Source organism: Athene noctua, chromosome 21, assembly GCF_965140245.1.
Source record: "Athene noctua chromosome 21, bAthNoc1.hap1.1, whole genome shotgun sequence".
In the NCBI taxonomy this organism is placed as follows: domain Eukaryota; kingdom Metazoa; phylum Chordata; class Aves; order Strigiformes; family Strigidae; genus Athene; species Athene noctua.
In genome coordinates, this window is record NC_134057.1 from 4,245,158 (window position 1) to 4,266,512 (window position 21,355).

Sequence of the window (21,355 nt, forward strand, 5' to 3'; positions counted from 1 at the left end):
GAAGTTGTTGTAGCCTCCTGAGCACTTAAAGACTAGAAATAAAGCTAGAAAAGAAGCTGCAGTTACCCTGACCAGTTCCTGACTCATTGCCCAAGGGAAATTACTTGCAGTGAAAAATCTTGATTCTTAATAATGTTTCAAAGGATGGTGAGGAGATAGCTCATGAAATCAGAGAGACCTGGAAAGGCAGCAGAGCACTTGGGGAAAATCCAGAAATGCTTTTCCCTTGTAAAGACAGGCATTGTGCCATATTAAAAGCAAATGGTCCTTTAAATGATTTTGATAACCACTGCAGGAGGAATATTGCGTTTGTTTTGAGGCATCTTAATTAAGGAGGCAGTGGGTAAATTTAGAGAAGCTGTAGTTGAGAATGGTTAAACTGGGGGGCAGAATAAATGGGGGCTGAGGAAAGGCTAAGTTTAGCTAGGCTAACCAGTATCTGCTGCTCTTATGGTCTGCAAGTTTCTGAAAGATGCAAGTACAAGAGGAGGAAGAGAAATGGAGGTTGTACAGGCTGATGTAACCATGAGTAGTGGGGCAGGGTGGGTAACGGGGGGTCAGCTGCCTTCAGGATGATTCTTCCCCAGTAAATCCTGGTCAGAAACATCATGCCCAAGAGAAGAGGCAGAAATCATCTCGCTGGGGACCGATAAATTCAGACTGCCCGGAGATCAGGGACATACATCTTAATGAACATTTCTTCCTGAGCAGGAGTGGAATGAGCTAATTGTCTTCGGTGCCCTCTGGTTTCCCTGGCTCAGATTCATGTTTGTTGGATTTAAGTGTCATTACAAGTAATTGGAGTTAGATATGCAGATCAGAGGAAGAAATGGGCTGTGTCACTTATTAGCTAAAGGAATGAAGTAATTGAATTTGCCAATTTAAAGCCACTTTCCTTCCCTGTCCTTAGAAAATACTGACCCTGCAGATTTTTGGTGCTGAACTGTTCATTTTAATTTTGCAAGTGATGTTCTCCTCTGGGGCTTTGATAAACTGCTCTTGAAAATATGTATTTAGAGAAGGGAAAGGAAGGAAACTGCCTTGGTGAGGGGTGAGTTAAGTATATTGCTTTCTCTGTTTACCCTCTGTCTGTGCGAGTGGGACTTGGTATTATATATTTCCTTAAAGAAAAAGGAGGGAAAAAAAAATCCCAAACACCAATTTTTTACAAGGAGTCACAAATTTTCCAGTCTCAGAATATACATCATTGTACTCTGACAGAGAAAATGGGGGAAGAAAGATGAGAGGTGTAAATTGTTCTTTTTCTAGCATCTTGTAGCTGGGTTAGAGTTCTGTATATTTCTCCTTTTCCTTATAGAGGAAACAACTCTCTCCATGCAGCACTAGATCTGGGGGCTAATGAGAAGAAATTGTGTCCAGGCTTTCACTCAGTACTTGCAACTAAACTGAATAAAATCGGATATGTTAGTTAAACATTACGGGGGTAGTTGGAAGGTGCTTAATATTGTTGCTCTTCAAGGAAATGGGGACTTAATCACTGGAAAAGATGGATGGATACAGAGGAGGCTCTTTGTATAAATCCCTTTAATTAGATTGCATCGTTGGAGAGATTATGAAGTTGGTGTTGGGGACAGCCAGTCCCCCTGCTTATAGCTCAGCTCATGCTGAATGACTGAGGGGTGGGGAGCAAATGTCTCCTCATCCCAGCAGGCAGGACGGAGAAGCTGGGTGGAGGCATGGCTTCTGCTGCAGGGTTGGGGATGGAAGGGAAGGTAACGGCCACGGTTAGAAGAGACATTGCTTATGTATGTGGTGTTTGGAGTTTAAAACTCCAAATAATTGGCACGAGGAAATTGGAAATCCAGAGATGCTAACGGCAGGACTGTGGGTGCTGTATATATCAAGCGGCTAGTGACAGGCCGTTCCTGCCATTGAGCTTAATGTCGTTATACATCTGTTTAAGGCACAAAGTGATTGGAAAAAGTGATCTCATTAACATGTTTGCTGAATCTTTTTAGTGATAAAGTGCTACAGTTTATGATAGCAAGAGGAAGACACAATGTAAAAGTCTCCTGGCCTTAAATTGAAGCTCTAATGTACAAAATCCAGTTAATTAATTAATTCCATACTAATTTCTTTTTCTCTGAGTGATTCCTCTCTGTGTCCCCCCTCTCACCCCTATCTGGGAGATGCCTTAACACAGAAGGGTGGTTGCAGAAACTCATTACTCGTTATCTATTAAATATTAAAAGTTGATTGCAGTAGATGAGGTTAAAAGGGGATGAGCCTCACCAGTGATGTACATCCTGCTGCCAGATTTGGGTGGGGAAGAGCCATCTTAAAAACAAAAAAAGGGGCAGAGTTTTAATATATTTAAGATGACAACCTAAGCACTAGTTACAGCCTAGAGGATTCCCTAGAAATCCCAGCAAACATCAGAATTCCTGTAGGTGGTATGTATTTGAAAGTAGCAAGTAGCGGAGCAAGATAAATTCTCATATATTAGCTTAATTTGGAAAAAAATTGTGGCACTACGTTATAGCTTTAAATGGTGATGGGTTACAGAGCCCAAAATGGAAACGTACAGAAATTCTTTGGGATGCAGGGGAAGGAGCGTGGTTTTGCTGTGATGGGTGGCTGTGAAGCAATGCTTTTGCACAGCTCTGGCTAAATAAACCATGACAACGTAGACTAAATGCAGTGAAAAATAAGGTACCACACTGTCTCGGGTATGCCTCAGCTGGTAAGCTCCAGCTTGTGTGTTATCTCAGTGTCATAACTGGGCTGAGACAGAGTGGGTAATGATTTGTTTAAATTTGTGCAGTGAGACAAGAGCTGAGCCTGCAAGAGAACTACCCAAAGTCCCGGTCTGCTCCTCACCCACCAGCTGCTTCACAAAGCATGGGGAGTGCTCTGCAGAGTCAGAGGAACATCCTCTGGCCAAATTGGTGTTATACTGTGTGGAACAGACCAGAGCTCTTGCTACAGTGTCACTTTCTGTTGATTGTCATTAGAAATACCAGATGGTGTCTTGCTTTCCTGTTTTTTCCACCCGTAAATGGAAAAATTTTGTTCAAGAAACATTTCCTCCTCCCAACCTCCTTGTCGAGACCTTTGATAAAAGGAGCACAATAAAGCTCATAGCTAGAGGTTCCAGAGAGCTGCATTTTCTTATTAAAATTGCAAGAATTATGGAAAAGAGCTTTTGGATAAAGTAATTCTGAACTTGTGCCTTTTTTCACTGAGCTTTTGTATCTTTGTTAATGAGTATTTGGTTTTTATTGTGTTCTTTTTATATAGCTCCCCAGAGGAATTTTGAAATTGCCTTTAAGATGTTTGATCTGAATGGTGATGGCGAGGTGGACATGGAGGAGTTTGAGCAGGCAAGTCGACTTCTTAAGGCTGTGGCATCTTAGTCATAACATTGTAGAGGAGCACTGTGCTTATTATGGTTTGTATTTGTGGTTAGTACTGGTTTACATCTTTTCCTTCTATGCTCTGCTGTGCTGCCCCAGTGTCTGCTTATTTCAAGACATAATTTTTCATTGAACCAGGTCAACTGTAAGTATAAACTCTGATGTCCTGTGACTTTGTGACTGAGGTATCTTTACAAAATGTCACCTTCAAAGTAGATAAAGAAAATTTTTTTACAGTACTGATGTCTTAGGATTTCGATCCTACTTTCTTCCAACAGCTTTTAATGTGTTCCTTAATTGTGTTCAGAGAATAACCAGTGCAAGCCTGCTTCAAAGAAGAATTTAGCCACTTCTTTCAATGTAACCTAAAAACATGTTTATTGAGAACATATTTTCATTAGATTCTTTCCCCAGCTTCTTACAAGGTTTCATCAGCAGGGAGTTTGATGCAGGCTTTTAATGAGCTTAGTCTGTATGTCTGATACTGGTGAGGTCCTCCCATAAGATATAGTTTGTGATTGTGATAGTGAGAATAGCTTGAAGACTTGAGCTGTCAGTGGGGAAAAGGTCTGACCTCCCCAGGCAGAATATGTGGTTTTCTTGCCTGTGTAGGAAACAACCTTAAGGCTTTGAAAACTCATAAACATCCTGAAGTTGCTGTATATTAGCAAAGCTCCATGTGTGTGCTGCTTGTGAAAGGAAAAATAAATGTGTTTGCAAACAGGGGAAGTGGCCAGTTGGATGGGGAGTCATCATCTCGGTTATCAGAGAACAACATAGAGGAGACATACCACTAATCTACCTCCTATTTGTGTGCACCTGGCACTTCTGTGACCCTGTGTCCCTCAGGACTGTGTGTTTAATGGGCAAGTGGAAGCTGCTGCTTCTGGGCAAAGGAAATGAGACTCTGCTTAAAAAATAACCGGCCCACGCGGTGTTTTTATGCTGGAGGACATTGCGTGTTTGGAGAAGGTGAAAAGCTATGTACTGATACCTGAGAACAAAGCAGCCAAGAATAATCTAGTTACAAATTCTTATTCATCAGTTGATTGAATGACTAGTTAACTTCAGAAGAGTCTCTACAAGGTCACGCTTGGGGCACTTGCTATAAATGGGAAGAACTAGTGGCAAAGCAGTCTGTTAAATTAATTCCCCCCCTTTCTAATCTTTTGCTGTCATCCTTCTTAAATTATTACCTGTGGGTATGATGATGTTGTTATGAGTTTGTTCCAGAGCTGTGTAATATCTCTGGTTAACAGTATGTTTTTAGATGCAAACGTTGGTCTATGAGGGGAATAAAGTATGTTTATCTCCAAGGTAATATCCCTTCGTGTGACAGCCTGTAATGTAAACCCAGGAGTTTGTTCATTTTCCTTTGAATGCAAATTTGAATACATAGCCATGTCCAGGTTACTGTGCTGTTTGGCACTGCCTCCCTACGAGCTGCTGATTTGTACTGATTGATACAGCTATGAAAAATTCAGAGTTGCCTATTTTCACGAGTAAAAAATGCTGTTCTTCCTTCTATTTGCGTAGTGCACAAATATAGCACTCCACTGCAGCTATCTGATAATATTTAACAATTCAAAAGGTGGTTTACAGTAGTTACTAATGTTCCAGACTGAAATTAATTATGGAGATAAATGAATTTAAGAAAAGTGGAGAATGGTTAACTACCTAATAGAACTGCGGTGACACCAAAATACTAACGTAAATATCATGTTTGGCTTTTTTATTAGCCATGTAAAGTAAGAAAGAATCTTTTCTTGAGGATGAATGTTTTGGAAGCACCATGAAGATGAAGGTACAAAATTAAATTATTTCAAATCATCCAGTAGGCAAAGGGAAGTTATATGTGCATTAAGTCATATAAAAACCCTTAGGAAGGGGAACATATTTTTGTTAAACCTGTTACATGCGTCACTGCCTCTATATAAAGGAATAAAATTCCTGGTTAGCATCAGAATATTTTGGTGAAGACTGATCTTCCAAAGCTTTCGAGTCAGAGGATGAAGTAGCTGTTTTGGAAAGTGAGAAGAAGCTGACAATATCTTCACAGTTATCACTGTGGCTGATTTGCTGCGCTTCCCAAACAGAATTAAAGCAAACACATAGCTTCAGCATGAGGCACGTATATAAAACATTATACACATATATAACACACAGAATATATGGTAAATACTCTTTTTTGCTCGTTATGGAAGTGCCTCAGTAAGAACACAAAGGATGGCAGGGTTTGCAGATCTGTCCCGTAAGCGTCTTGCCTGGCAGGAGCAGCTGGAACTGGCCCTTCCAGTGGGTTATGCTGCTGGAGGTTGCATCAGTTTAAAAGAGCCACATCGTTTTGGGGAGAATGGGAAGAAAAAGAAGGGCAAGAAAAGGGTTCTCACAGAAGCAGCGTACCATCCCCGCTGGCTCTGAGCACGTGGGAATGAATTTCATACTCCTTTTTCACACGTCTGTGTTGGAGACAGCCAACAGCAGGTCTTTTGTTCTCATCAATGTCTGAAAAACCGTAAGAGTATTCATCAAGAAGGAAAATTACTTGCACTAATTTAGCTAATATGCAAGTTAGAGTCTTTAACTACCTAATCACAAAACACTTCATTTCTTCAGGCCTTGCTGAAGAGACTCAGGTGGGTTTTTTTTCAGTTGGTGCATATGGTTAGTGCATAGTGCTGAAGAGTTTGGTGCCTGCATCGCTATCATCTTCATCTTTTCATCTTTCAGCATGAAAATTGTTCGTTTACTCTTATATTTTTAATTTAAAAGTTAGACGAGTAGTAGTAAAAGTGTTACTTGTGATTTCAAACCATTAACTCTTCTAATTGATTTTTTAAAAATTTTTTTTTTTCCTTGTCTGGTGCAAAAGATGAAATGGATCGCAAACACTTGGGCTGAAGTATGTAGAAAAGACAATGAAGCATCTCAGTGCTTTACATCCTTGCACAATCAGTGAGCTCTGGGGTAGGACAGCACTAGTTAGGTTGGAAGACAGCTTCCTGCAGTGGCTGCCTGCCTTTCTGGGTATTAGAAGGACTACCCGAAATAGGGACCAGCCAAATTATTTTGGCTCCAGTGCCCACAGAAGGATTTTCAGACTGTCCAAAGCTCGTTATAGATGGGGAGAGAAAAAGAGGGGCGTAGGATGCTGTATAAATAACACCCGGGAGAAGATGCTATCAAACAGTCTGCAGTGTGGTAAACACTTGCTTCTGCAGAAACAGGAGCAATTTTCCAAGCTGGTCATAAACTGTATTGCTTCAGACAGTTTATAAATATTTGTCTCAGAAATGTGCATGCAGAGCTAGCAGTTAAAGTGGAGCACAAAGCAAACTAAGGAGATGCTATTTACAGTGCAAAAATCCTTCCTCACATCACAGTGCATATTTAAAAAGAAAAAAAAAAAGCCCCAAACCTTTTTTGGTATTTTTTTCCTCTGACACTACTTGATTTTCCTTGTAGTAGAAGAATAGCCAGTAGTCTGTGGTTCAGAGGCAGCATTTCAAGCGAGGTGAGCCCAGCAGCAATATGTGGTGTTCTCCCTTTGGGGTTGTTCCAGTGCTCGCTTTCTTGTTAGGAAAATAAATGAACACCCCATATATGATGATAACAAGGTTCTGGCATCCTTTTGACAGCTGGAGCTCTTGGCAGCTGTTTTCCTTCCTCGCTTCCAACTTTTATCAGCAGGAGGAAGGGTAAAGGCAAAGCAGCAGTGTTTGCTGGAGTTTGGGGAAGCCTGTGCTGTTGAGGCTCAGTGCCGGGCAGCATGTCGGGTGACTGCTTTTCCCCTCCTTTCTCACACTTGTCCTTAATATGAATCCTCTGCCTTGTTGGAAGAGATCAGCTCTTCAACAGAGAATAATCCTGGCTTCTCATATCACTGCAGTAGTCATTCAGACGGGCAAGTGCTGGGAAGAGGTAGTGGGATCCTTGGGGATGGAGAGAGGAGGCGAGTGTGCATTTGGCTTGGCTGCCCCCTTAAATTAACAAAAGACCCTTAAAATAACCAACTGTTGGATTTTTCAGGCTGTTGCATCCTTCAGGTTCAACCTCTTGCCATATGGTAGAGGGTAGGGAAAGTTGTCCTGCTTGTCTTTGCCCTGTCCCGTAGCATCCAGTGGAGTTGAGCGGTGCCTTTGAGAAGGTACAGGGTGCTGCTGAGAGCTCAGGGGAGGAGGATGCTGTTTGCTGCGTGGTTTGTTAACATTTGTGCTTTCACACTTGGCTGTCTTCCTGCAATTATTCCACAGTCTGCTGATAACAGATACTTTCTCATTACTTGTTATTCTGCTGGTGCTGCTGCTGAGGTTGTATTTGGGCTGTGGGACTTTAGGGGAGCCCTTTGCTGTGGGTGGCTCAGCTTGCCATACTGCCCCAGGGACAGAGGAGCTTCCAGGCACAGCAGAGAGCAGCAGGCAGCAAGGAGAGGGTGCCCTTGGGTGGAAAAACCCTGGGTTTGCGCACAAGGGGAAAGGGAACACGATGTGAGCTAACTAGGTTTGGTGTGAGCTAACAAAGGTGTGCAGTAAAGTAGGAGTGGAAGCTCCAAAACGTGTGCAGGCTTTTTTCTTCCCCACTGTTTCCTCAGCTTTCTCTCCTCCTGTGACTTTGCTGGCAGCAAACTGCTCTCTGCTGACCAGACGTAGGATCAGCGCTAGAATACTTATCTGCAAACTGGGGGAATTGTTTCTTAAAACTCATTTTAAGCATTTCACAGTCGTCTCCCTTTCAAGGGGACTGTGAAAAACCAAAGCCTAAGTTCAGCCAAATTTTTGAATTTTCGTGTCTCTTAAAAATTATTTCAGGAAAAAAAAAAAATTATGACATGGCTGAGCATTGCAGTACTTTGTATCAATACTTGACTGGTCCAAGTCCCAGTGCTGGTTTAGATGCTAACATCCTCCCTCTTGTTTTTAGGTCCAGAGCATCATTCGTTCCCAAACCAGCATGGGCATGCGCCACAGAGACCGGTCTACAACGGGCAACACTCTGAAAACTGGCTTCAACTCTGCGCTGACAACGTACTTCTTTGGGGCGGATCTGAAGGGGAAGCTGACCATCTCCCACTTCCTCGACTTCCAACGCAAACTGCAGCACGATATTCTGAAGCTTGAGGTTTGGGGTTTTTTATGTCTGGGAGAGGGCAGCACAGCATGGACTGTGCTGCATGATGTGGTTTCTGGAGGAAGAGGGTGGGAAGGGTTCAGAGGGAATTGTTACAGCTGTGGCTCATAGCACTCAAAGATCAAACCTGCTGTTAAATTTCTGATGAGCGTTTTGGTGCCTGTGACACTCTCCAGGAACATCTCCAGCTTTTGCTGGTAGCTGCTCCTGTGGAGTTGTAGCAGCAGTCAGCTTGTCCCAGGTGCATGTCCCTCCACAGGCTGCTTGCCTTGCTGTTGCCTTGGCACTGCCCATGGAGATATTTGAGATGCTTTAGAAAATAAACGGTAGAGGTTGTGAGTGGTCTGTTGCTGCCTTAGTGGGAAAGGTTTGTCTCCATCCGAATGAGTGAGCCGTGCCCTGAAGGATCAGGGATTATAACATTCCCCAAACACTTCATCTCTGCTTTTGTCCCCACCTTGTTTACTTGACTATTCTGAATATTTCTGCTATATAAGTGTTCAAGCCTTGTTTGAATCCTGCTAAATAGGTGGTCTCTGTTACGTGACCTCCATGATTCACTCTTGGATTGACGTGCTTTATAAGAAATGTTGTCCATCTCTTCCGAGTTTTTTATCTTTCAATCGATTCAAAGGTCTCCTTTTTTCTTTGCATTACCATGAGTTAACAGCTCGCAATCTCCTGCTCCTAGTCACATAGCCTGAATGTAAGTATCAAGCTTCAAAATTCTGTTCATTTGAATAAAGTGAATACAAGAACATTAACAGAGGACTCCTGGTCTGTGTCTCAGCTCCCAGGTGGAGCTGACTCAGTTAGAAACAACGCCCTTCTCTGCATCAGGCTCAAAGGTTCGACCTGGCTTGACCAAAGCCAGGCTTTTATTTGCACCCAAAGTGAGGATTGGTGTACAAGAAGATTCCCTCACCTGTTGAGACAGCAGTATTCGGAGTTCACTACTGCTTCAGTCTGATGTATGAATGTCCACGTGCTCAGGTTGTGTGATCCAGCTAATGAACTGCATTTTATTAAGTTCCTATTAAGTCAGTCGTCGCGAACTTAACCTGAATTTATTCCCTTTTGGAGTTTTATGAATCTAAGTAAGAAACTGACCCAAGGACTAATTTTTTTTATGAAGGTAATTGTCCATTTCACTGACTTCCTTTCACTGGTCATTAAAGCGGGTGGTGTGGCCCTGCATTTGCAGGGGGAATAGACTGATTGAAGACAATGTTCTTTGTGAACTGGAAAGTGTCGATTCCTCAGTGCTGCTGCAAATTGAAACAAATTAAACACTTTTTTTAAGGTTAAGGAACATAAGATGAAACTTGAATGCAAAGCAAAGAGAAGTAGAGATTATTCTATCCCCATCTGCTGTCCTGCTCTGGTTTTCCACTGCCACGTTCGCTCTAGGGGCAGGCAGCGGGGAGACACTGGAGGATTTCTGACCCCCTTTGGAGTCCTGTGCTCCCTCCATGGGTCCCCACTTAACCTCAGTAAGAAGCAGTGGGGTTTTTTCTGTTTCACAGTACTTGGTCTTCTCTTCCTCCTGCAGCAGTTTAAGTATTAATTTAATTTTTAGTTACTTCAGTTTTGTGTGTTCCTGGTGAGAGTTGCCTTTCTAACAAGTTAGTTATTAATTGGGGACAGTACAAGATATTTATGTCTTGGTTAGTTAATTAATATCATAAACACCATCGTTAATGAATTCCTGACAGCACCCTTGAGCACAGCATCATTCTGTGCTTAGCATTATTGATACTCATTTTAATTGAAAATTTGACCTATGCAGTGGTAATAGTTCTGTTCTGCCAAACTTATTTTTCTCCCTGAGTTTATGATACTTAGGTCCCCAATTTTTCTTTTCGTAATTCTCATTGATTTTGGCAATAAAGGCTAATTTCTCTTCTCAACGTTACGTAACATGGCCTCTCTCCTCCTGTTCTTTCATCTCTTTTGATGTGATATCCCACCTTCTCTCCTTGCTTCACATTTGATGTGTTTGTTCACGGTGAAACGGCTCTTCACACAAGTATCTAGTGGGTTTGCATTGCTGCTTTTCCAGGGAGTGCTCTAATGAACTCAGCCACTTCAAAAATGTGGTAATTCAGAGAAGAGATGTCCCTCAAGTATTTAACTTGACCCATGCAAATCGAAAGAAGGTGAGAAGTGGAGCTAGGAAATACTGCACTACAGAGCATCAGGTGACTTATGTAGCTGATTTTTAACGACTTCCCTTGGTTTATGTATCTATTTTGGTAATGAGCCTGTGAGCACAGTGGTCCTTTATCAACCTCATGCTCGACCGCCCATGCAGACCATCTCTGGATCCTTCTCTTGGCATGGCTAGTGTTACTGGTGGACAAGGAGGAGCAGAAAAGAGCTGGTGGCAGATCTGCCAGGGGCTCAGCTGAGCTTTTGTACCTTCTCTGCTCATCCTTTGCTGGCTTAGCTAAATGAGTACATGGTCTGAAGCTGGGATGTTACTTTGAGAAGCAGTTTTTGTTCATGTTCGGTGTCTGAACTCCAGAAAAGGCTTTGGGGAAATGCGCTGTGAGCAGGTCTGCAGAGTATCTCCTGGGACTGATGCAGCCCCCAAGTGACACGGTGTCTCTGTTCTCGAAGTTCTTACATGCTTGTTCTCTCTTTTCCAAAAGAAGTCTGCTTTAAGACCTTTTTTAAACCTGTTTTCTTTTTGGCTCACTGTGAAGGTGGAAGAGTAGTTTCTGACCAGATCAGAACACACTTTCTTCTTGGTGATTCTGGTTCATTTTTTTTCTTACCGAAATATTCATGCGTATTTCTTATAAAGGCTGAGCAGAAACTTTCCCTGAAGAATTACATCAAACAAAGCCTTGAACATTTCAGTGTTCAGTGCCTGAAGTGCTGACAGCATATTTAACTGCGGCCTGGTGTTTTCTTCTTCCCTTCTGCTTATTTTTTTGATGAAAGTACATTTTCCATCATTTTATGGGAACTCAGCAATCCGCTCAGATGCTGGGAGGGAAGGATGAGAAAAGTAATCCCAGATAGAGGGAGAAGAGAAGATTTTAACAGTTTATTACAACTTTTTGTGGTTTGGCTACTTTGAGGAAGCCGTGGCCTCCTTGTTGTGTTGCGGGGTGACTGGTTTTAGCTAAAGCTGAGCCACGGGAAGCAACCCACCGTATGGGGCAGGCTCCTGGCAAAGTCCTCACCCTTTTTTTGCTGCGTTCATACTGCCTTGCATTAGTGCCTATGGGAAGACTTAATTTAATCATGTTGCTTAGTGTGACAAACAGTGACAAGTTTGTCTGGACAGGCCGAGCAGCTATAATGTGACCTGTTTAGGACAGGCAGTGTTTGGCTCAAATGATGCTTTTTTTCTTTGAGTGAAAGTACTCTGTGAGCTAGGAAGATGGATAGGACTTGACATCATCGTTTATGCTATTTCTACTTGTTAGTGTCTGTCCTAGATATTCCCATGTCCTTGGCGGATCAAGAGGAGTCCCAGCCAGCCCGTGGGTCTCTTCCAGCCTTATTTTTCCTATGATTCTGTAAGTGCATGTAGGAAAGGTATGTTAAGCCCTTTATTCTCCACATCTGTGTCACCTCTGAAGGGCAACCCAAAACCTGCTTATCGCAGTGATTTCATCACCATACTTAGCCTTCTTGTATTTCCCCAGGCTTCTTTCTGCCAGCAGTGGGATATGTGCCTGTGGTGTAAGACCTTAATAAAGTTGGGGGTTTTTTTCCAAAATTGCCTGCAGTGAGATTTCTATAGTGCGTTGTTTCCCTGACAGTTACTCAGTGAAGGGCATTGCTTCTCAGCTGAATAGGTGGAGCAGGTACTAATCCAGCCCTACACCTTGTGGGTGTGGGGCTGTCTTGGCAGCAGATGTTACAGCTGGAGGGGCAAGATTGTGCTGTGTGGCTTCGAGCAGCTCCACATCTCAGTCTGGTGTGATTTGGGGTCTATGCTTCGAGGTGATGGCATGCAGCTTCCCGTGGAGGAGCTTGCCAGATAGGTTGAAGGGTCAGATCCTTGTGCAGATGCATATCCTTATGCTTAAACATGGGGATCTGTGCAGATTGTTGTTTGCCAAAGGATCAAGGCTGCCCCAGTAGCAGTCCCTCCAAAGCAAATGGTCTTCCAGGTGCTGGAGCAGAGAGAAGTAAAATGAAATCCTGTGAGAATATGGCAAAGGTACCACACGTCATTGTTGTCATCTGGAAAAATCACTGATTTTGTGTCTGTTCTGTGACAGGTGATGTGAGGGTCACTTCTTTACTCTGGAAACTCCTGTTTTCATGACCAGTACCGATATGATTACTTCTCGGTTTGGTTTCTGTGAAGAAGGGGTGATGGATGCACTTCTGTCAGCACATACCTTGTTAGAAAGTCCTAGATCTGTTTGAATCTCAACCCTGTTCTAACAAATTTTCTGGTTTCAGAAGGCATTTCTAATGCTTCGCAATCAATTTTTAGGGTAATAATTTGAATCCTCAAGTGCCTTTCTGTTCTCAGTCCTCATGCTGGGATAGTTGGTATCTGAGTAACCCTGTACCAAGTATTAAAAACTACTGTATCATTACCAGTTTACTCGAGTTTTGGGGTTCTGCCTTGTTTTTGTATGGGTTTGCAGACTGTTACAGGTTTTCAGTGATTTGTTAACAAAGGCAACAAAGTTTGCAGTAATGAGTCATGTGTCTTTGTATCTGCTGCTGTGGTTTAGGTGAAAGAAAAGAGTAACTTAAATTGTTTTGACTGGCCTGAAAAATGAGGTCTGGCAGAAGTTAAGGACTGGCAAAAGTCCTTAAGCTGTGTAAAGAATGGCCCAAAATTCGGACTTTTTGGAGGTCAGTTTGCTATCAAACTAACACAAGACAATTTTTATTTTAAGTCATATGGCAGTCTGTTAGGTGTGTTGTCCTCTGACTGCTGATCCACTCACCATCAGCTTCACTGCTGGCTTGGCCACTGTGGAAAAATGATGGGGGGTGTAATGTTTTCCCTTTTTTCTTATGAATTCCTCCTTCTCTGTGTCCTATGATGGATTTTCTATACTTACATGGTTTTGTCAGTTCTATATCCTCGATATCTACATCTCCTTCTTTAGTCCCCTACTTGCTTTCTCTTCCTTCATGTGGTCCTTACACATGAAAAGCCAAACCAGCACTTGTGAAGGTGTCTCTTTAATGGGACAATTATTGGTAGATAAAAAAATTGCTTGTGTTCTTTGTTAGTGATTTCCTGACCTGGTTGCAGCACTTACCTGAGGTGTCTGTCACTGTAGCATCTCTGATGTGCAAATGCACTAAGGAATGGTTTGAGTCACCTGGGATGCGCCCGTGAGGCTGCGGTATGAGGCAGGAAGAGATATGCTTGGAAACTGTGCAGTATGCCACGGGGCTGATCGTTATACGCAGAAATAAGGTGCACCTCATGGGTCCTCTGTTCATCCCAGAGGATGAGTAATTCAGTGCGAAGGTGCAGCAGTGGAAGGGCCCAGGCTCGGTACTGCACGGTTTGAGAGCTCCTGGGGAGCACAAGCCCTGTAGCTGGTTTGTGAGTGGTGGGAGGGAGACAGTCTGAGCCCTGGGGGTGGTGAAGGGCAAGCAGTGGATGCTGAGAGGGAATAGGTAAAGCACAGAATTTAGAGCAGGGAGAGGAATATTAACATGCTAAAAAAAACAATTCAAAAGCAGCTACTTTTTAGGGAACCAGAGAAAACCCCCAAGCAGCTTGGCTTTTATGTTTGTGTTTTGGTGTGTTGCCTGGGAGCTGCTTCTTTGCTAAGATGACAGACCAAGGGTGTGCTTATAGACTGCCTGTGCAGCTGCAGGATGGGTGCGACGAAGCCAGGAGACATGGGACACAGTGGTGGAGGATCAGATCTGTTTACTGCAGGAAGACCTCCTGCAGTGATCCTCTGCTGCCCAGTTGTCCCTTTGTCTATTACACAGCATGTTCAGCCTAAACCTCTTTCTCTTGGCCAATCCCAGCTGGCAAAGGCAGATTGGGAATGAAGGGGTCAGTGGATGGGATGTCCTGGAGATCATACCTGTCTCTATCCAAGGCTGAGAGCACACACTCTGGGTCTGTGTCGCTGTTGTCATCCCCTGACTCTAGCTTCAGGGTGGGTTGATAGCTGATAGCCTTTAAACAACAGCTCTGGAAGGAAAGAGGAACTTGACATCGAGATTATTTCCCCCCACAAGTCCTTACTAGGGTCAGGGATGGACAAAGCCATGATGGGTTTAGTGCCAAGGAGAGAGGAGTTATCAGGCTTATTCCTGCAGATCTGTATACTCACTCTTCTGTGTTTAATGTGTTAGAAGTTTTAGGGAATGGAAATAAGTCTGCTGACCATGACTTTGTGATGAACAGCTATGAAGGTGTGGTGGGTGACAGAATTTTCTGATATCCCTGGTGAAAAATGGAATCATTGGACCATTGTGAATAGTTTCATGTCAGGGAACTCTGTAGTTAAGGAGTCACAGTCCAGCATATACATATGTAAGCTGAGAATTTCTAGGCAGGCAGTTGAAAGGATTTGGACATACCATCATGTTTTTGATGGCATTCAAAGCTTCTGGCAGCCTGATTTTGTCTTGGTGTATGAATGGAAAGGGCCACGTGAAGGTTTAAGGTTGACTGTATCATCTCAGAGTTTGAGGAAAAGCTGGCATTCATTTTTTTTCCCCAATGTCAACCAAAGACTTGATAAGAATTCAGAGTGGGATGTTAGTATAGAAAAAAAAATCTGGAGAGTAGGAATAAGTTATGAGGCCGTGGCATGTGCAGCTTAAAGGAAAGACAGAAGGGAGATATAACTGTCTCAGCAAACATGAGGAGTCACTATAAAGAAGACTGAAGTAAGTAATTTTCATCAATCAGTAACGGCAGAGCAGGTAATAAAAGACCTAAATGTGCACCAGGGAAAGCTTAGTTTAAATACAAGACAGGTTGAATTTCAGTCCATTTTTTCCTTAAGAAGAGAGAGTGCTGATGGGTGGATAGGTGGTTCACTGTCACGGTTGCAGTACCAAAAGCTGTGCTTCATGCCTCTATCAGAAGATGCCATAAATGCTTTTCCTAACTAATTCTTCCCCAGTACAGGCTGCAAAAGCAGGTGGGGAAATAGTTGGTGCCAGAGAAATCAAACTCTTCCAGTGCCTCGCTCTGAAAGGTGGAGGAGGAGTCAGGCATCAGCTGTGGGGTGGTTTGGGGGGGGCTCAGGAGTCAGCTGTGAAGTGCTTGGTGAGCTGTCCTGGGGCTGCTAACTGGTGTGCTTCGAGGAGTGATGGGCACACTGGCCCCTGGGCTTTGCTTCAGTCAACTTCATACTAGCACGGGAAGGCTGTGTCTGGCTGTGTGCTCATCTTCAATGTTCCTGTTGGATTGAAATCAAGTAAAAGCACTCAGGCAGCCACTTCTTAAATTGTGTCTTAGCTGTACTTGGGCCCACTCCATGAGCAGTGACAAATGAGCAGTTGCAGCTCTATGGCTTGCAGCAACACGCTGAGTTTAATTAAGGGCAGTGATGTAGAGCAGGTACCCAGCATCAAGCTGAGAACGTCCTGTGGTCAGCAGATCGAAGTAGTCAGTGGTCCAGCAGCCTGGCAGTGAAGCTGCCGTGGCTGTGACAGTACACATGCATTGAGGTGCTGCAGCTACCTGTGAGCATTGCTGGGACACGGCTTGAACACACAGGAGCAGCTTTGCCATCTCGTTTGGGAAAGATGCTTCATGGACTGATTAAAGCATCTGTATTACCTGGTGACAGAACACCTGCTACGGTCTATGCTGCTCCTTTGCTTGTATTTCAGCCAGGTGACTTATATGTGCTTGATGCAGCAGCTCTGCAGGGGAAGCTGTTTGAGGATTTTATTGGAATTTCTGTTTATTGTATCATTAGTAGTAGTAGAAGTTTTTTCTCTGTAACAACAGGCTCCTTTGGTTTATGAAGTGTGTGTAAATCCACCCCCAAGCTCCCACAGTGCAGCACATTGAGCCCTTCGCTCACGCAGGCAGCAGAGCCTTTCATAGGACCCCTGCAGATAAAACCCCCAAGAGAGGTATTTTGATTAATTACGTGCTATGAGAGTGTATGAGGAGGTTTGTATTGCCGAGTCCATAAAGTAGAAGGGATCAGCTAATTGGCATAGACGTTTTTGTTCACGTGCACGCAGTTCAGCTAACCAAGAGCCAGGTAGTCCCAAAAGTTGATGGGCAAGAGGCTGGGGAGGTCTGTGTGACCGTATCAAGACTGTTAGCAGGGTGACTGATGCACCTGGGCACGTTAGCCCCATGCAGAGGGAGGCTCCAGACCGATGCCAGCTCCTACCCGGCAGGCTCAGGATTTGGTGCTGGGTTTTGTGCTCCTAGTGATGTGGGAAGGGCAGGCACCCTCTCGGAAGCTTCTGCAGCTTTGTTTTGTTATTGTGGAGCTGTTGCTGAGGCATTTGCGGTGTCCTGGTTAGCTCACAAACATCAAAGCAGACATTTAGGCCTGAGTTTTCCATCCTCCCATGGACCCTCAAGTACAGTGACTGCAGGAGCGTGGGCAATGTGTTTTATTAGTCACAGAAAAAGCTGAAACGTTTATCACCCAACGGGCTTGCTGTGCTTCCTTGGGTGAGAATGTCAGCCAGCTTCTTAAGCAACACCCAAAATAAATAGAGTCCTGCAGGATAACAACATGCCAAATTCACTGGTCAGAAAGTTTTCAGTGAGCAATTCTTGCAGCAGATATCTGACTTCTGCCTTGTCCTTCTAATATTTGATCAAACACTTTAGTCCTCTTGCTCTTCTGCCCCTTTCTGGCTCCAAATACAGAGCTGTTCTGCACTTCCATCCATTGCTGTGTGTGCCTCAGCTCCTGACTTTGTTTCTGTTGCATTAAGGACATGGGAGCAGGATGCCAGCATTCCCTTTTCCCTGCTAGGCTTAATCAAACTGCTGCAAACTTATTTTTCTTGGCAAATTAAGTGCCAAGGTCAAGCAGCAACACCATAAATTCTACGAGGCAGTGAGAGCGCTATATTTCTTATTAAAATTGTGCATATCAGTTCCATGGAGATTTTTTTTTGTGTCTTTCAGAGTAACAGTTTGGCTCTGGTGTTTGTGGCTCCACCATCCCATGGGTATCCCTGCGGGGAGGCTGGGAACTTGTACTGCTTCTGAACTTAGTTCTTTTCTCATTCAGTGAGTGTGTAGGATGGAAAAGCTGCTCCGTTCCTCCCACCGAGGCACCAGGAGCATTATCGGGGCAGAAATGGCAGTAATGGAGCCAGGTCTGGAGAGCAGCAGTGGGAGGTGGGTGCTCACCTCTTCCTCCTCTCCATCCCAGCAGTTAGGAGACTGCTTTCCTTTAATTTCTCAGATGTGTCCTTCCTTTTCCCATTAGTATTACTGACACCTCTCCTTTACATTTCCTTCCTTTTATTTCTCCACCACATGAAATTTCAGAATGCAGATCTTTTCAGAGCTGGCAAAAGAAATTATTTTGATTCATGAGGATGAATTTCAGGTGCGGCCATCTTTACATAACCTTTTTTAATTGCTCATTAAAGTGTAACAAGTTGCTGGTGATGGGAATTAATTTTTTCCCCTTGCAGGCAGCAGTCGTGTGCCAAGGTCAATGAAGCTTCAAAAGCATCTATCAAACACCTGGTCTGCTGGGACTGAGCTGCTGCTGACAGATGTACATTTTTTAACCTGACTGCTACATATTCACTTAAGCTGCTCTCAGAGAGCAGAGGGAAAGTGCGAACAGGGAAAATGTTCAGAAGATTGAATTTTTCCTGTGTGAAAACAGCTCCCTTTTCTTTCATGTTTGGGTTTTTTTTTTATTAACATAAAGAGAAGCAATCTACTGCTGGTAGCACTGGGAGCACTTTCCCTGACCTGATCTAGCTGCATGACCCATGCTTGGGTCCAGGGAATCGGGTAGGGGAGGGAGTTAATGGGCAATTAAATAATTGGGATGCTCTGGCTAGTTTTACGAGGCTCAGAAGTGGTTTCCAAACGTGAGGGCTTTGCAGTGCTGCCTGCCTGTCGCCGGTGGAGCAGGGACCGCCATCAGCAGCAGGCAGGGTGCCAGCTCGGCACAGCCCGTGTTGCAGCACGCTGGGGCAGGAGCTGCTGCAGCGCTGCAGGCAGGGAGCCTCTTAGCCTACTCCAGGCATCGGAGTGGGGTCGTGGTGGTCACAGTTTGCTGCTCTGGATTATCCGGCTCTGGACCGACTTCCCTGAGCAGCCCGGGTGTGCGCTGCCCAGCATTGCAGGGTGATGCTCAGAACAGCCTGCGCACGATACTTCAGGCTGAGTTTGGCATTTCCTCCTTCCCATCCTTCCTGTTTGCATTTCTCCCGCTGTTGGTAGCTCTGATAATCTTTAGAGCTGTTTCTTCAACTGCTTTTTACCAAATAATGTAATTGGGCTTTGTTGGTCCCATCCAGTGGCAATTTGCAGGCTGCCAGCGCAGGATGTCAGGTTGTATCTGGAGCAGGCTGGACTTCACCTTGCAAAAACCAGTGGTTTAGATCCATACGCACTGGAACCTTTCAGCATAATTAACCCCAAAAATTTTTTTTGGAGAATTTTGATCTTTCCAAATAAAAAGCATTTGGAAACTTTTGCCTTCCTTTCTCTTCTGGTAGTAATTTGGTGCCTGTGCCAACAATACAGCTTACTCCCAAATACATACATTTTTTTTGGATGGAGGAGGTTGCTGGGATTTGGGAAGATGTATGGTGTTTTCCCTTTTTTTTTTTTTTTTTTTTTTTCCTCTTTCTTCCTCTGTCATAGCTGTATATGTAACTTGACAAGAGATCCTGGCAGCCTGCTTCTTCAGAATAGTAAACAGAGCCAGTGCTGCAGTAGTTTGCAGATAAATAATGTATTACAGCCTGTCAAATAAAGCTTTGAGCAAATACCACTTTAAAGGGACGTATATTGTGAGCCTGAATATTACCCTACAAATCATTATTTCCTAGACCCTTATTACGCACACCGCAGCTCTCGGAACAGGTCACCTTTTTCAACTACCCTTAAACCTGACAGAATTAGTATTAGCGATATTTCTCCTATTGATGTTTGTTTAAGCAGCATAAATAAGATCAAAAATCATCCCTCAACACTTCTCTCCATCCAAAAGTCCTTGTAAATTTTTTTTGTCACCTCAAGTGGAAATAAGTGGCACGCACATGTCTATTTTTTTAGATGTTTGCTTTGAGATTTTAGGGAGTACATAGTTTGTTTGATTGTTTTTCAGGAGCAGCCTTCCTAGAAATTTAAGAGCCTGTTAAAATGTAGCTAGGTATTATGCTAATGTAAGTGCTTTAAGAAGATAAAAATTATATTGCCAGGTTGCCTGAAGTTCAGGAATATCTACATCAAATTTACAGAAGATAGAGCGAGAAGTATTTCCAAAAAATAAAACTAGTAAGTTGAAGATACTGATTCTTGCACAGCAAGAGTACTATGCTTTGTGGTATTTAATATCCCTTTTAAAACTGATGTGACAGTGTTTCATGCTCTTTCCCGGTGTTTATAGACTAGCAAGGCAGTAACTCTCAGAGGAACCCATGCACTGGTAGGTGTGAGCATTGAAAACAGTGCGGAGTATTGCTTCATCCATACGGCTCAACACTTGGTATTCCTTTTGTGGGGTAAGTCAGGGAATATAGATTCAAGTCCCAAAGCACAGATTTTTCCCCATCCCGTCGCGCTGCAGCTGCCAGCAGGGTTGCACCGTACAGGTAATCGACAAACAGCTTGGGAAGTGCCACTGCTTTTTCTTTTGGCGTTGCTTTAGGAAAAGTTCGAGCTGTGTTGTCATCCTGCTGCATGGTGTTACAGCTGGGTGTTTCCCACTCACGTTGGTGGGCTTCGAGGCTCTTGCTGGTTTTTGGTTTATCTTAAATGCTGTTTGAACCTCTGCTGAGTGCAGCCATGGGAAGGGTGTGATGGTTATTTTAACAGTCGTCTTCAGCAAACAAAGCAAGCAAAACAAAATAAGCTCCCGTTCATTGTATAGACCAAAAATTCAATGCCAGGTTAGGAAGGAGAAAAAAATTCTGCTTTCCAAGTGTGAGGTTTTTACATCCCTTTGTGATTGTACAGCGGTGCTGAGCGCTCTCTGAGGGTTTTTGTGCCCTTGCATCCCTCCCCAGGCAGTTTCAGAGCTGTTGTTGCTCTCTTGGGCATAGTTCAGTCTGGTGGCAGCAATGACAATACACTGCTCCCTGGTTTTTAAGCCGTTTTTTATACTTGTAATCTCTGATTAGACAGGGTTTCAGGACTGGGTTTTAGCTAGAAATTTCCCATATTAATGCTGTTGGTTATGACAAATTTAATGAGGAAGGGGGAGAGTCATCTGGAATGAGAAGTCTTCCCCTGAGGAATGTTTGGTACTTAAGCTTGACCTTTCTCTTAAAGAGGGATGTCCTGTGGGCAAGTTAAAATTTTATGTTCTGTTTTCTTTCTGAAGCACCGCTGTGTCTCAGCCGAGGGCATGTGTCCTGCCACACCAAGCCTGAACTGGAAGGGGCAATACAGCCCTTACCCCATGACACGTGGTGTGCCAGGGCTGCAGGTCTGTGCTCACAGAGACACCATGCTGTTCCTACCCTAAAACTTCCGTTTCAATGACATATCCTGGTTTTCCCATTGTTTCTTAGATTGGAAAAGTCTACATTTACGAGGTGGATGGTCTGAGCCCGCGGTGGTATTTACAATGCCCCATCTCCACAGTTAAGGAGGACACATGAAGTCCTCCTGCCCGTGCCAGATGGCTCCTCAGCCATCAGAGCTGCTTCATTTCCCAGCAATGAGCCTTGCAGCTGGTGGTGGCAGAAGGGGAGAT

The 21,355-nt window shown here is 43.8% G+C and overlaps 1 protein-coding gene across 3 annotated transcripts in view; it reads left to right on the forward strand.

The window, feature by feature from the left end:
- MICU1 (mitochondrial calcium uptake 1) overlaps positions 1-21,355 on the forward strand; it is a 111,033-nt gene that overhangs the window by 67,044 nt on the left and 22,634 nt on the right. For all 3 annotated transcript variants that reach the window (XM_074924400.1, XM_074924397.1, XM_074924401.1), the window contains 2 exons: positions 3,262-3,344; positions 8,298-8,495. In XM_074924400.1, coding sequence (XP_074780501.1) covers positions 3,262-3,344; positions 8,298-8,495 — 281 coding nt within the window. The remainder of the gene's footprint in view (positions 1-3,261; positions 3,345-8,297; positions 8,496-21,355) is intronic.